The 14,443-nt window shown below is 50.6% G+C and overlaps 2 protein-coding genes across 2 annotated transcripts in view; one reads left to right on the forward strand and one right to left on the reverse strand.

Annotated features, from left to right (window-relative positions):
- The window catches only part of TAF12 (TATA-box binding protein associated factor 12), a 39,184-nt gene extending 36,918 nt beyond the window's left edge, over window positions 1–2,266 (forward strand). Inside the window, exon 5 of the mRNA XM_026457195.1 lies at window positions 1,784–2,266. Coding sequence (XP_026312980.1) covers window positions 1,784–1,819 — 36 coding nt within the window. The 3' untranslated portion in view covers window positions 1,820–2,266. The remainder of the gene's footprint in view (window positions 1–1,783) is intronic.
- Window positions 2,267–11,478: 9,212 nt separating this feature from the next.
- RAB42 (RAB42, member RAS oncogene family) lies at window positions 11,479–14,443 on the reverse strand. The gene is made up of 2 exons (XM_023219447.3): window positions 14,183–14,443; window positions 11,479–13,235 (listed from the first exon to the last, which is right to left on the reverse strand). The coding sequence occupies exons 1-2, from the start codon at window positions 14,413–14,415 to the stop codon at window positions 12,812–12,814; spliced, it is 657 nt and encodes a 218-aa protein (XP_023075215.1). The 5' UTR covers window positions 14,416–14,443; the 3' UTR covers window positions 11,479–12,811.

Consider the following 14,443-nt stretch of genomic DNA (forward strand, 5'->3'; position numbering starts at 1 on the left):
CAAAAAAAAAAAAAAAAAAAAAAGAAACAAAGGAAAAATATGCTGTACTTGTTCTGAGAGGTTGTATCCAGGTTGCCGTGCTGGACATTCTGGCCTGTGTCCTGGTTTTACCTTTGAACAAGGTTCCCTCTAAACAAGGAACCTAGGAGTCAGTATGAGAATACTACTTCTGCTGTGGAGCAAGTCACCCCCATCTTTGATCAGTCCAACAGCAGTGTTGGCCTCCCTCTGACAAGGCTGTTATCCTTTCTGTCTTAACTTAAGTGGCTACTCTAATTTGAAACGTGAGCTTTTTCCAAGCTTAGCAGGCACAACTGGGCAGTCCTGGTTGAGTGCCCCTGCTTTGCCATAGCCTGGTATCTCTGGAGTAGGTATTGGTAGAGCTCACAGAGCAAGCCCTACAGGGAAGCCACCAGTTTCCTGAGTGGAAAGATTGCACTGTTCAGAAGAGAGTCCCTCCAAATAATGGACTGTCACTTTGTGCTCCCAAATTAACCATTTTTCAGCCCTATTTATTTAGTCAATAAATGCCATAATATTGGTATTTGGTCAAAAAGAATGAGCAAAGCAAGTTGTCAGTTTGGCTAGTGGCTAGTAATAGTAAAATAATTCAGATCATGAAACCTGTGGATCTGAGTGTTTCCATGATGGACTGTGGTAGAAGTTGTTAGTCTTCAGTTTCCCTTCAATGCAGGTCATGAGGTGTGAAATGTCAGCTCCCTTTGTGTGTGGCAACACTTTGAAATTGAGGCCCTTTCCCTATTGTGTCCATCATCGGAGAAACGATTGGGGTCAGGGGACCCCAGAAAACACATGCTTGGCCAGGCACAGTGGCTCATGCCTGTAATCCTAGCACTTTGGGAGGCTGAGGCTGGTGGATCACTTGAGGTTAGGAGTTCGAGACCAGCCTGGCCAGCGTAGTGAAACCCTGTCTCTACTAAAAATACAAAAATTGGCCGGGCGCGGTAGCTCAAGCCTGTAATCCCAGCACTTTGGGAGGCTGAGACGGGCGGATCACGAGGTCAGGAGATCGAGACCATCCTGGCTAACATGGTAAAACCCCGTCTCTACTAAAAAATACAAAAAACTAGCCGGGCGAGGTGGCAGGCACCTGTAGTCCCAGCTACTTGGGAGGCTGAGGCAGGAGAATGGCGTAAACCCAGGAGGCGGAGCTTGCCGTGAGCTGAGATCCGGCCACTGCACTCCAGCCTGGGCGACAGAGCGAGACTCTGTCTCAAAAAAAAAAAAAAGAAAAAAAAAACAAAACAAAAATTAGCCAGGCATGGTGGCATGTGCCTGTAATCCCAGCTACTGGGGAGGCTGAGGCAGGAGAATCGCTTGAACTTGGGAGGTAGAGGTTGCAGTGAACTGAAATCGTGCCACTGCACTCCAGACTCTGCAATAGAGTGAGATCCCATCTCAAAAAAGAAAAAAAAGAAGAAGAATAAAGAAAGAAAGAAAACACATGCTTTCCCAGCTTATCCTCTAAGTCCTCAAAACTCAAGAGCTGTCACTTTCTCCTGCTTTTAACTTTTTTGCCATTCTGCTAGCCTAGAGCAGTTTGGTAGATGAAGTGGGTCCACTAGCCCATCTAAACATCTCTTGGGGCCTTGCAGACGGCTCTCTGGTTAAAAGGAATCTACCGAGATGCCTTGTGACTGCAGGTCTCTGAGGGCTGCGGCCTACAGTGTAGACCACGAGGCCTGCTAGCCACACAAAATGTTCCAGAAAGCTCCTGACTCCAGCTGCTGCTGCATAACTGCTTATTTCTCTCTCCTTTCAGAGAATGGCATTGATCCGGAAAACAACCAAGAAATAACACACGGAAAGGTCAGGGAATGGACAACAATGTATTTGGAGATACTTGAGCTGAGAACTCAGCCATCTCATCCTTGGATTTTTTTTTTTTTTTTAATGCTTTACAGAGAAGCATATATTTTTTATTAACAGTGCAGCAATATCTATAATGACTGAGAGGATCTGCCAAAAGAATAAAGCCTCCTACCCCAACTTCCGGTCCCTTTTCCCTGCCATCTCAAAGAGGAGCAATGTATCTTCCAGAGAAGATTTTATTTGTGGTTTATTATATACGTGACTGAATATGGGACAAAGCATTATGGTCTTTTTGGTAAGACAGTATTAGCAGGATTTGTAAAGGGTTTTGTTTCCTTCTCCCTTCCCCTTTTCCCTGTACTTTGTAATGTCAGTGTTTATATGAATATGACTTTCATTTGCTTTTCCAGAATAAAGAAGTTATTAATCGAAAGACAGGGTACCTTTGAAATCCCAGAGGGAGTCAGGACAAGCAAGCCTGGATTGTAGCTCTCTAGTCAGCAGGTGGCAGCATCGTTATTCATTTCTGTGTTTGAGAAAAATTCAGGGATTTTCCATCATTTGACTCCAAGGGAGGCCATAGTATCAGCAGGAGTTTGAGTCCAGCTTCTCTGCCATAAGAATTGAGTAGGGGGACCTTTCTTTCACGGCCCTCAACTGAACAGGCATCCTTGTTTTGGCAATGTTATGTGCCTAAATATCCTTTTTGGGTTTTTTTGGTTTTTGTTTTTTTAATTTTTTTTGAGATGGAGTCTAGCTCTGTCACCCAGGCTAGAAGTGCAGTGGCGCGATCTTGGCTCACTGCCACCTCCGCCTCCTGGGTTCAAGCGATTCTCCTGCCTCAGCTTCCCGAGTAGCTGGGATTACAGGCACCTGCCACCATACCCAGCTAATTTTTGTATTTTTAGTAGAGATGGGGTTTTCACTGTGTTGGCCAGACAGGTCTCACCCTCCCAAAGTGCTGAGATTACAAGAGTGAGCCACCGCGCCCGGCCTAAAAACCCTTTTGACCTGCTCTTCTGGAACTCCTGGAGAAAGCTGTTCATCCCTTTCCCTGAGAAAGGATGGGAGTAGGCACCTGTCCTCAGGATAGTCGCGTCTGTGCAGGTGCCCATCTCTTCTTAGTTGCTGGTATCTTTGATCCTGGTGTTTTTGCCATCATGCAGAAGAAACCAGGCCCCTTCCAGACCTCAGGGTCATGTCCTTCAGTGGCACCTAGCATCATCCTGTCCTGGGCCCAGCATGGCCCTTGTGGATTGTGAGAGTTCTGTGGGCTCTAGGGAGGATGGTTGTCCTACCCAAGGGTCACTAGCATAGGCACAGCCACCTTGATCTGCTTTGGTCCTCTGCTTCCTGAAGCTTGGCCCAGGATGAGACCCTGCTTTTATTTTTTTATTTTTATTTATTTATTTGTTTATTTGTTTATTTATTTATTTTTTGAGACAGAGTCTGGCTCTGTCGCCCAGGCTGGAGTGCAGTGGCCGGATCTCAGCTCACTGCAAGCTCCGCCTCCCAGGTTCACGCCATTCTTCTGCCTCAGCCTCCCGAATAGCTGGGACTACAGGCGCCCGCCACCTCGCCCGGCTAGTTTTTTGTATTTTTTTTAGTAGAGACGGGGTTTCACCGTGTTAGCCAGGATGGTCTCGATCTTCTGACCTCGTGATCCGCCCGTCTCGGCCTCCCAAAGTGCTGGGATTACAGGCTTGAGCCACCGCGCCCGGCCTGAGACCCTGCTTTTCAAAACTCCCTCCCACCCTGGGTTAGATCCCATGTGCCCCTCTTCACAGTCTCACAGATATATTGAGTGAGCTCCTCAGAGGCTGTGGTAATGTTACCGTTGCTCTTGGCTGAAGTTTCAGTGTCCCAAAGAGGCAGCCAGCTTCTTTTCCTGTGGTGTCACCTGCTGCTCACCAACAGGTCACTCTTGTGGCCAACCATCAGGATGATGATGTTGAAGGGTTTCACTTTCTCCAGAACCTCCTGATGCCAGTGGTGACACTCATAAAGGATATTCTGTTGGTGATACCAAACACCAAGGGGCCTCCAGCTGGGTTTCAGTAGTAGGACGAGTCACTGACCTTGGCAGCCAAGGAATCCAGAATTAGTTTTGAGATCTCCACTGAGACAGAAGGGAACACAGGAATCGGGAAAGTTTAATGGAAAGAGCTGGGGTAGAATCAAAAGACCCCAGTTCTTGATTTGCGGTGTGACAAGTAAGTGGCATCATCCATCTCAGTCTTGTCCTATGTGCATATTGAGGGGCTCGTTCATTCATTCAGCAATGAGTATTTATAATCCCATGCCGGTCCTAAGCAGAGGGATACAATGATGAATAAAAACAGACCCAGGTGACGGGGCGCAGTGGCTTAAGCCTATAATCTCAGTACTTTGGGAGGCCAAGGCAGGTGGATCACTTGAGGTCAGGAGTTTGAGACCAGCCTGGCCGACATGGCGAAACCGTGTGTCTACTAAAAATACAAAAAATTAGCCGGGCAGCTGAGACAGGAGAATTGCTTGAACCTGGGAGGCGGAGGTTGTAGTGAGCTGAGATTGCACCACTGCACTCCAACCTGGGCGACAGAGCCAGACTTTGTCTCAAAAAAAAAAAAAAAAAGAGACCCAGGGGACAATCCTGTTATTAGATAAGTGTAAAACTGGCACTGGGACGAGGACTTCAAAGGAGAGGTTCACAGGTCTGGGGAAGGGGTCTGGTCAGCTGGGGAGAAATTTTGTTAGAGCCGAGATGTGAGAGATCCAGGTGAAGAGTGTAGGGATCTCTTTCTAGGAGAGAAATTTGCCCGGTGTACAAACCTTGAGGCAGTTGAGTGAGGTAAGCTGGGCCAGGCCATGCAGCATGTTGCAGACCCCAGCAAAGAGTGGCCTGTCAAAAAAGTAACAGGAGCCACTGAGGGATTTCAAGCAGAAGTGTAGTGTGTGCAAAGGCCCACAGGTCTACTGGAGTGTGTCAGTGAGACCAAAGCACAAGGTGCAAGAATAGGAGTGGCTAGAGCTGAGTGGAATGTGGGCATGGAGTGTGGACAGCTCTCAGGCTTAGGGGTATGCGCCTCATCCTGGCTTCTTCTTTTTTTTTTTTTTTTTTTTTTGAGACAGAGTCTCATACTGTTGCCCAGGGTGGAGTGCAGTGGCGCGATCTTGGCTCACTTCTAGCTCCGCCTCCAGGTTCACACCATTCTCCTGCCTCAGCCTCCCAAATAGCTGGGACTAACAGGCCCCCATCACCATGCCCGGCTAATTTTTTGTATTTTTAGTAGAGACGGGGTTTCACCATGTTAGCCAAGAAGGCCTCAATCTCCTGACCACGTGATCTGCCCGCCTTGACCTCCCAAAGTGCTGGGATTACAGGCATGAGCCACTGTGCCCAGCCCCTGGCTTTTTTTTTTTTTTAAAAAAGCCTTGGCCAGGTGCCGTGGCTCACACCTGTAATCCCAGCACTTTGGAATGCTGAGGCAGGTAGATCACCTGAGGTCAGGAGTTCAAGACCAACCTGGCCAACATGGCGAAACCCTGTCTCTACTAAAAATACAAAAAATAAGGCCGGGCACAGTGGCTCATGCCTGTAATCCCAGCACTTTTGGAGGCTGAGGTGGATCGATCATCTGAGGTTGGGAGTTCGAAACCAGCCTGACCAACATAGAGAAACCCTGTCTCTACTAAAAATACAAAATTAGCCAGGCATGGTGGCGCATGCCTGTAATCCCAGATACTCAGGAGGCTGAGGCAGGAGAATCACATGAACCTGGGAGGCAGAGGTTGCAGTGAGCCAAGATTGTGCCACTGCACTCCAGCCTGGGCGACAGAGCAAGACTCCATCCCAAAAAAACAGAAACAGTCTCACTGTCTCACTCTCTCACCCAGACTGGAGTGAAGTGATGCGATCTCTGCTCACTGCAAGCTTCGCCTCCCGGGTTCAAGCGATTCTTGTGCCTCAGCCTCCCGAGTAGCTGGGATTACAGGCGCGCCACTACATCCTACTAATTTTTGTATTTTTAGTAGGGACGGGGTTTTATGATATTGGCCAGGGTGGCCTCAAACTCCTAACCTCAGGTGATCCGCCTGCCTCAGCCTCCCAAAGTGCTGGGATTACAGGTGTGAGCCACCATGCCCAGCCTCCTTTTTTTTAAAATTTATTCTTTAAAAACAGAGACCGTTTTGCCATGTTGCCCCAGCTCAAAATCCTGGTCTCAAAATCCTGGGCTCAAGCAATCTGCTTACCACTGCCTCCCACAGTGCTGGGATTGTAGGTGTGAGCCACTGTGCCCAGCCCATCCTGGCTCCTTAGGAAGGTACATGGAGCCCTCAGTTCAGTGTCCATGCCTTGCAGGCCACTGTGTGTTGTGTGTGTGTGTTGCAGGCTGTAGTGTGGAAGGCCCAGTAGGCTGGCTCCAAGCTTTCCACTTCTCTTCAGTCTGCATAACATCTTTCTTAACTGTTGGACATTTTTAGGGCTCTGAGAAACATTCCATCAGATGAGGATTCTGATGCTCAAAACAGATAAAAGTTTGAAAACCACTGCACACACACACGAAAAAAAAAAAAGCCACTGCACAGCCATTGGGAACCCCTGAAGTTTCAGGTGAAGGAGTGGTGTAACTATGTTTGCATGTTAAAAGCCTCTCTGGCTGCCAGTGTGGAGGGTGGAATTGGAAGCAGGCAGGAGGGATACTAGCTGGAAGTTGCTACAGTTTTCTGGACTAAAGGTAATAAGATTTGAAGCTGAGTGTGGTGGCTCACACCTGTAACCCCAGCACTTTGGGAGGCCAAGGCAGGCGGATCACCTGAGGTCAGGAGTTCGAGACCAGCCTGGCCAACATAGTGAAACCTTGTTTCTACTAAAAATATAAAAGCCAGGCATGGTGGCATGTGCCTGTAATCTTAGCTACTCGGGAGGCTGAGGCAGGAGAATAGCTGGAACCCAGGAGGTAGAGGCTGCAGTGAGCCGAGATCGTACCACTGCACCCCAGTCAGGGCGACAAGAGTGAGACTCCATCTAAAAAAAAAGACTTGAGACATTTTCCCAAGGAGTTAACCAAAAGACAGGGGCAGGGGCTGGCTGTAACAATAGGATGAGTTCCAAGGACACAGAAGGAGCCATCTGGGACCAGGGAGCCATCCTGGAGAGAGTCATCCTGGAGAGAGTCCCCTGCCTGCATGGCTTAAAGCTGGGAGGAGGAAAACAAAGTTAAAATAGGGTCTTACAGCCGAGTGCAGTGGCTCAAGCCTTTAATCCCAGCACTTTGGGTCGCTGAGACGGGTGGATCACGAGGTCAGGAAATCGAGACCATCCTGGCGAACAGGGTGAAACCCCGTCTCTACTAAAAAAATACAAAAAACTAGCCGGGCGATGTGGCAGGCGCCTGTAGTCTCAGCTACTTGGGAGGCTGAGGCAGGAGAATGGCGTAAACCTGGGAGGCGGAGCTTGCAGTGAACTGAGATCCGGCCACTGCACTCCAGCCTGGGCAACAGAGCGATACTCTGTCTCAAAAAAAAAAAAAAATAGGGTCTTACAATTACCTGGAGCTACAAAAGAAAGGGCCTTCAGAGGCTATCCAATGTGGCCCTTATTTTACAGATAAGAACGCTGAGATCTGGAGAGGTCGTATGACCTGTCCAAGGTCACTAGGCAGGCCAGGACTCAGACCTGTGCCATTAGTCCAGTGTCCATCCTTCTAAATGGCTTCCAAGGCCCCTTCTCTTGACCCCTCCCTTCCTGGTGGATGAGTTCTCTCCTTGGCCCTCAGGGTTAGGGTGGCACCACAGGCGTGTGCCACCACACCTGGCTAATTTTTTGTATCTTTGGTAGAAACGGAGCTTCACCGTGTTAGCCAGTATGGTCTCGATCTCTTGACCTCATGTTCCGCCCACCTCGGCCTCCTAAAGTGCTGGGATTGCAGGCGTGAGCCACCGCGCCCAGCCCATTATCCTCATTTTTAAGCCACTGAGGCTTACTTAGAAAGATGAAGTGAGTTGGTCAGGGTCCCACTGTTAGTGGAACTGAGATTCAAACCAGGTTTGACAGCAAAGTCTGCCCTATTTTTGGCAGCTGGGATAATGTGGTTAAAAGGAGGTGATGTCTACCTGAGTGTTGCAGGCAGATCAGATAACACAGGGAGAGAGAGCTGGGACTTTCCTGGCACAGAAAACAGCATATGTGAAGTCCACAGCCACAACTGGTTCACAATTTGGCCGCCTGGGCCAATGGTTAGTGATGATGCAGCTGGCTCCAGGTGATGAAAGGCTTGGACTAGAGCTAAAGGATTTGGATTTTATGCTGTAGGTGTGGGGCCATAGGAGGATTCGAGCAGGGAGGCGGCCAGGCCAAAACTGTCCTTTAAAAAGATCCCTCTGAGTCGAAGTGGATGCTGAATTACAGAAGACCTTGGAGGCCTGAGACTCAAAAGGAGTGGCACTATGTACACTGGTGTCCTCCGCCTTTCCTGTATCCTTGGCACAGGCTTTCCTGTAGGTTGGGCTCGCTCTGCTTGTGCAGGCACACACCCATCAAAGCCACTTACAGCCTCTGAGATTTTGCCACACTGAGGGGGATGGTGAGGGCAGGACTGGAGCACTGAAGTTTGAGAAAGGACCCACCCCGCGGCTGGCCTGAGGCGGCGGACAAGATTATTGGAGCTGGCCTGGATTCACCAGTTTAGCCACATGAGTTTCCCTGTCTTGGAGCTGAGGTCTATGAAATGGACAAGATCAGCCCAACCTTACAGGGTTGCTGTGGGTTTAATAATAAGCCTCTGGTAGGGCCAGGCACGGTGGCTCACACCTGTAATCCCAGCACTTTGGGAGGCCGAGGTGGGCGGATCACGAGGTCAGAATATCGAGACCATCCTGGCTAACATGGTGAAACCCCGTCTCATTAAAAACACAAAAAATTAGCCGGGCGTGGTGGCACGCGCCTGTAGTCCCAGCTACTCAGGAGGTTGAGGCAGGAGAATCGCTTGAACCTGGGAGGCAGAGGTTACACTGAGCCAAGATTGCACCACTGCACTCCAGCCTGGATGACAGAGCGAGACTCCGTCTCAAAATAATAATAATAATAAGCCTCTGACGGACCAGGCACAGTGGCTCACGCCTCTAATCCCAGCACTTGGGGAGCAGGCGGATAACCTGAGGTCAGGAGTTCAAGACCAGCCTGACCAACATGGAGAAACCCCGTCTCTACTAAAAATACAAAATTAGCCGGGCGTGATGGTGCATGCCTATAATCCCAGCTACTGGGGAGGCTGAGGCAGAAGGATCACTTGAACCCGGGAGGTGGAGGTTGCGGTGAGCAGAGATCGCACCACTGCACTCCAGCCTGGGCAACAAGAGCAAAACTCCGTCTCAAAGAAAAAACAAAGAAAGAAAAGAAAATTGATGAAGCAGCCGGGCATGGTGGCTCATGCCTGTAATCCCAGCACTTTGGGAGGCTGAGGCGGGCAGAGTACCTCAGGTCAGGAGTTTGAGACCAGCCTGGCCAACACGGTGAAACCCTGTCTCTACTGAAAATACAAAAATTAGTCTGGTGTGGTGGCACGCACCTGTAGTCCCACCTTCTTGGGAGGCTGAGGCAGGAGAATCGTTTGAACCCGGGAGGCAGAGGTTGCAGTGAGCTGAAATTGCCCCACTGCACTGCAGCCTGGGTGACACAGCGAGACTCTGTCTCAAAAAAAAAAAAAAAAAAAAAAATTGATGAAGAAGACCAGGTGTAGTGGCTCACACCTGTAATCCCAGCATTTTGGGAGGCTGAGGCAGGAGGATTCATTGAGGCCAGGAGTGTGAGACCAGCCTTGGCAACATAGTGACACCCTGTCCCTGCAAACAATGTAAAAGTTAGCTTGGTGAAGCACACCTGTAGTCCCAGCTACTTGGGAATCTGAGGTGGGAGGATCACTTGAGCCCAGGAGGTCAACATTGCAGTGAGGTGTGATTGCACCACTGCACGCACTCCAGCCTGGGCAACAGAGCAAGACCCTGTATCTTTAAAAAAAAGAAAAAAAAATTGATGAAGGAATGAAAAGACGCCCTAAAGCAAGTCATTTTCCTCTCCTGGCCCCAGCTTTCTTATCTGTGAAATGGGGATGACTGTGCCAACCTCACCATGTTGTCACAAGGATGAATAAGGATGTTTTAAAAAGAAGAGGCAGATCATTTGCAACAACATGGATGGAACTGGAATTGTAAGTGAAAAAAGCCAGGCACAGAAAGACAGATTTCTCACATTCTCACTTACTTGTGGGAGCTAAAAATTAAAACAATTGACCTCATGGAGATAGAGTAGAATGATGGTGACCAGAGGCTGGCAAGGGTAGTGGTAGGGGAAAGTGGGTATGGCTAATGGGTACAAAAACATATTTTTATTTTATTTTTATTTATTCATTTTTTGAGATGGAGTCTCGCTCTGTTGCCCAGGCTGGAGTGTGGTGGCGCGGTCTCAGCTCACCACAGCCTCTGCCTCCCAGGTTCCAGTGATTCTCCTGCCTCAGACTCCAGGGTAGCTGGGATTACAGGCATATGCCACCACATCCAGCTAATTTTTGTGTTTTTAGTAGAGATGGGGTTTCACCATGTTGGCCAGGCTGGTCTCGAACTCCTGACCTCAGGTGATCCGCCCACCTCGGCTCTCAGAGTGCTGGGATTACAGGCGTGAGCCACCGCGTCAAGCCAAAAATGTAGTTAAATAGAATGAATAGGGCCGGGCGCGGTGGCTCAAGCCTGTAATCCCAGCACTTTGGGAGGCCGAGACGGGCGGATCACGAGGTCAGGAGATCAAGACCATCCTGGCTAACACAGTGAAACCCCGTCTCTACTAAAAAATACAAAAAAACTAGCCGGGCGAGGTGGCGGGCGCCTGTAGTCCCAGCTACTTGGGAGGCTGAGGCAGGAGAATGGCGTGAACCCGGGAGGCGGAGCTTGCAGTGAGCTGAGATCTGGCCACTGCACTCCAGCCCGGGCAACAGAGCAAGACTCCGTCTCAAAAAAAATAAATAAATAAAAATAAAAATAAATAAATAAATAGGATGAATAAGATCTAACGTTTGATAGCACAACAGGGTGACTATAGTCAACAGTAATTTATTGTACATTTAGAAATAAAAAAGTATAACTGGATTGTTTGTAATACAAATAAAATATAAATGTCTGAGGTAATGGATATTCCTCACCCCCCACAAAATAAAACAGGTGAATTTTTATGGGTTAAAAAAAAAAAGGCAGGACCAAGTGCACAGGAAGACCCCTCAGCCCCGTCTCCATGGGGAGGAAGCTAAGAAATTCACTCTGATTGAAAACCTTCTAAGAACCATAGGAAGGAGGGATTATCAGTCTCATGTTACTGACTGAGGAGGAAACCGAGGCTCAAGGAGGTTTGGTTGAACTCCCGACCTCAAGTGAACTGCCTGCCTAGGCCTCCCAAAGTGCTGGGATTACAGGCATGAGCCACTGCACCCAACAAAGTGGCTGTGCTTGTTGCTACAGCACAATGACACCCACTAAGCCCTACATCTGCTGAGATTTGGCCTAACATAAACAGCATCTCTTCCATGAAGCCTTACCCTAATTGCTCCCAGGACATTCCCTGCCTAGCAGTTCCCGTTGTAGGTTAGGTTACCAGGAGGCAGATTCTGAGATGGAGACGAGTGTGCAGATACTTATGAGGGGATATTCTTGAGATGGATACCTGTTTTGGGGAAGAAAAGGAAGCAGGATTGGGCACAGGGATAACTCGGCTATGATGTCACAACAATGTCCTCAACGAAGCCTACAGAGACTGATAAAGTTAGGTTTGACTTTCAGAGTTGTCCAGAGCAGGGACAAGACGGAAAGGCCTTTAAGGCCCCCCAGTAGATGGACATTGGATACGGGCTGCCCTGAAGGGAGGGCCTTTCCCAGAGAGTGGGGCAAGCTGAAGTCCATCATCCAGCGGCACTCCAGCACTGGGGAGAGGGTTGATGGGTTCCCCAGCCAGGAAGGCGGGTCTTGGTGGCTCATCACAGTGGCCACTGTGTGCCCAACATAGTTGCTACACATTCATGTTCGTCCCAGCCTCCAACATCCATTTTCAGCCCCTGGGCCTAGGGTGGGGGCATTGGCCAGCAACCTTGGATTTGATGTCACATATTAATCCCATGCCCAGAATCATTTTAGCCTGAGGACATAAGGAGCCTCCAAGCCAAGCTCCCCCTGGAATTCCCCACACCTGCCTTAGCCCATACAGCAGCTTCCTGATGCTGGCTTCTCAGTGTCTGAGCCCAGGAATGCTGCCAGAGTGGCCACATCACAGCCAAGAAAGAAGGGAGTGGGAATGAGAGCTTTTGTCATTCAATTCATAGCATGGCAGGCTCTGGGTGAGCACATCCTGTCCACTATCTCATTCATGGTCACCACCTCCTTGCAAGGTGGGATCTTTTATGAGCCCCATGGACAGATAAGGACACTGAGGTTCAAGGACAGCAAGTTGCACATCTGGTCTCTCAGGCCTTTCTTTTCCTCTCTCTCTTTTTTTTTTTTTTTGAAACAGAGTCTCACTCTGTCACCCAGGCTGGAGTGCAGTGGCGCAGCCTTGGCTCACTGCAATCTCTGCCTCCTGGGTTCAAGCAATTCTCCTGCCTTAGCCTCCTGAGTAGCTGGGATTACAGACATGTGCCACCATACCCAGCTAATTTTTGTATTTTTAATAGAGATGGGGTTTCACCATATTGGCCAGGCTGGCCTTGAACTCCTGACCTCAGGTGATCCGCCATCCTGCACCTCCAAAAATGCTAAGATTACAGGTGTGAGCCACCGCGCCCGGCCATCAGACCCTTCTTTTCTGTAGAAAGCCTCGACTCCAAAATCCAGGAAGCATGACTGTGTCAGGATACTGTTTATATGAATCCTTCTGTCATTTGTCCTCCAGAGAGATACTAACACTCCCCATCCCACCAGGTGAGCTGAGTCTGGGACTGCTTTAACCCTTTCTTTCCCAGAGTTAACACTGGCATGGGCCTGGGTGCTGCTTCCTGCTGGGGGACCTGGGGATTTGGGCCTTGTGGATGAGCCGGACACCCCCCCAGCCCTCTTCTAGCTTGATGTCCCCCTGCTGCAGGGCCTGCTGGATAGCATCTGCGAGAATGTCAAAGGCCAGGTCCACATTGCAGTTGTTTTTAACCGAGGTCTCCACGAAGGCCATGCCCAGGGAGGCAGCCAGCTCCTCGGCCTCCTGGGCTGAGACACAACGGGTGCTCTGCAGGTCACTCTTGTGGCCAACCAGCAGGAAGATGACCTTGTCTGGGCCCTGAGTGGCCATGACCTCCTGGTGCCAGTCTTGGATGTGTTCAAAGGACTTCCTGTTTGTCACATCAAAGACTAGCAGGACACCCACCACGTTCCGGTAAAAGGACCTGGTGATGCACCTGGGGAGGCAAGGAGGCAGAGAGGTAAGCTGGGAGAGACTGATGACACCCCCAGAGGCAGGACCTCCTCCCCCTGGGATCCACAGAATGCCTCACACCCCAGCAGGGCTCACTTCACGCAGCCCTGTGGTTCTCTGTCTCAGTGTCTGTGTCTCTCCTAACAGTCTGGGAGTTGGCTGGGCGCGGTGGCTCATGCCAGTAATTCCAGCACTTTGGGAGGCCGAGGTGGGTGGATCACGAGGTCAGGAAATCGAGACCATCCTGGCTAACACGGTGAAACCCCGTCTCTAGTAAAAATACAAAAAAATTAGCTGGGCGTGGTGACGGGCACCTGTAGTTCTAGCTACTCAGGAGGCTGAGGCAGGAGAATGGCGTGAACGCGGGAGGCGGAGCTTGCACAGAGCCCAGATCGCGCCACTGCACTCCAGCCTGGGCAACAGAGCGAGACTCCGTCTCAAAATAAATAAATAAATAAAAGTCTGGGTGCTTCCCAGTTAGGGTGCAAGCGTAACTCGAATCCCTCATTCCTGGAGGAGGCCTGGTGCTGCCCTGACCTAGGTTTTCGCTTCTCCGTTCTCTTCTTGGCAAACTCCTGCCGATCCTTTAAGGTCAACACAAACTTCTCTCCCTTCCACATCTCCTCGACACTTCCCGCTCTGTTCTGAGCTCTCAGCACCCGGGGCCAGTATCACTCACCTCTCCAGAGTCCAGAGCTCAAAACCAGGGATGTTCCTGGGCTCTGGGACTCGGCCCACCCCGCAGTGTTCGTGGGGGAAAATGACTCCGAGCAGGGGAGGGTCTGGACCCAGCGGACCAGACGGGACCAAGGGCAGGGACCTCGCCCTCCGCTTGACCTCTAAGTTGGCCTCTACGGGGGTTGACGTGGCCGAGCGCACTGGCACCAAGCCCCCCACCAGGAGTCCCTCCCGCGCCCCGGCTACCCGCACCTGAAGCGCTCGTGGCCCGCGGTGTCCCAGAGCTGCAGCTTGACCCGCGGCCCGGCCCGCAGCTGCAGCGCGCGGCGGTAGCACTCGGCGCCCACAGTGGGCTCAGGCTCGGGGTCGGGCTCCGGGGCGCCAGGTGCGCCCGCCACGTAACTCCTCAGCAGCGACGTCTTGCCCACCGCCGCGTCCCCCAGCAGCGCAATCCGAAATTGGTAGCGGCAGCCCTCGCCCTCCATGGCCGCGTCAGCCGCCCCGCTGCCCGCG

This window comes from Piliocolobus tephrosceles, chromosome 1, assembly GCF_002776525.5.
Source record: "Piliocolobus tephrosceles isolate RC106 chromosome 1, ASM277652v3, whole genome shotgun sequence".
NCBI classification, from domain to species: domain Eukaryota; kingdom Metazoa; phylum Chordata; class Mammalia; order Primates; family Cercopithecidae; genus Piliocolobus; species Piliocolobus tephrosceles.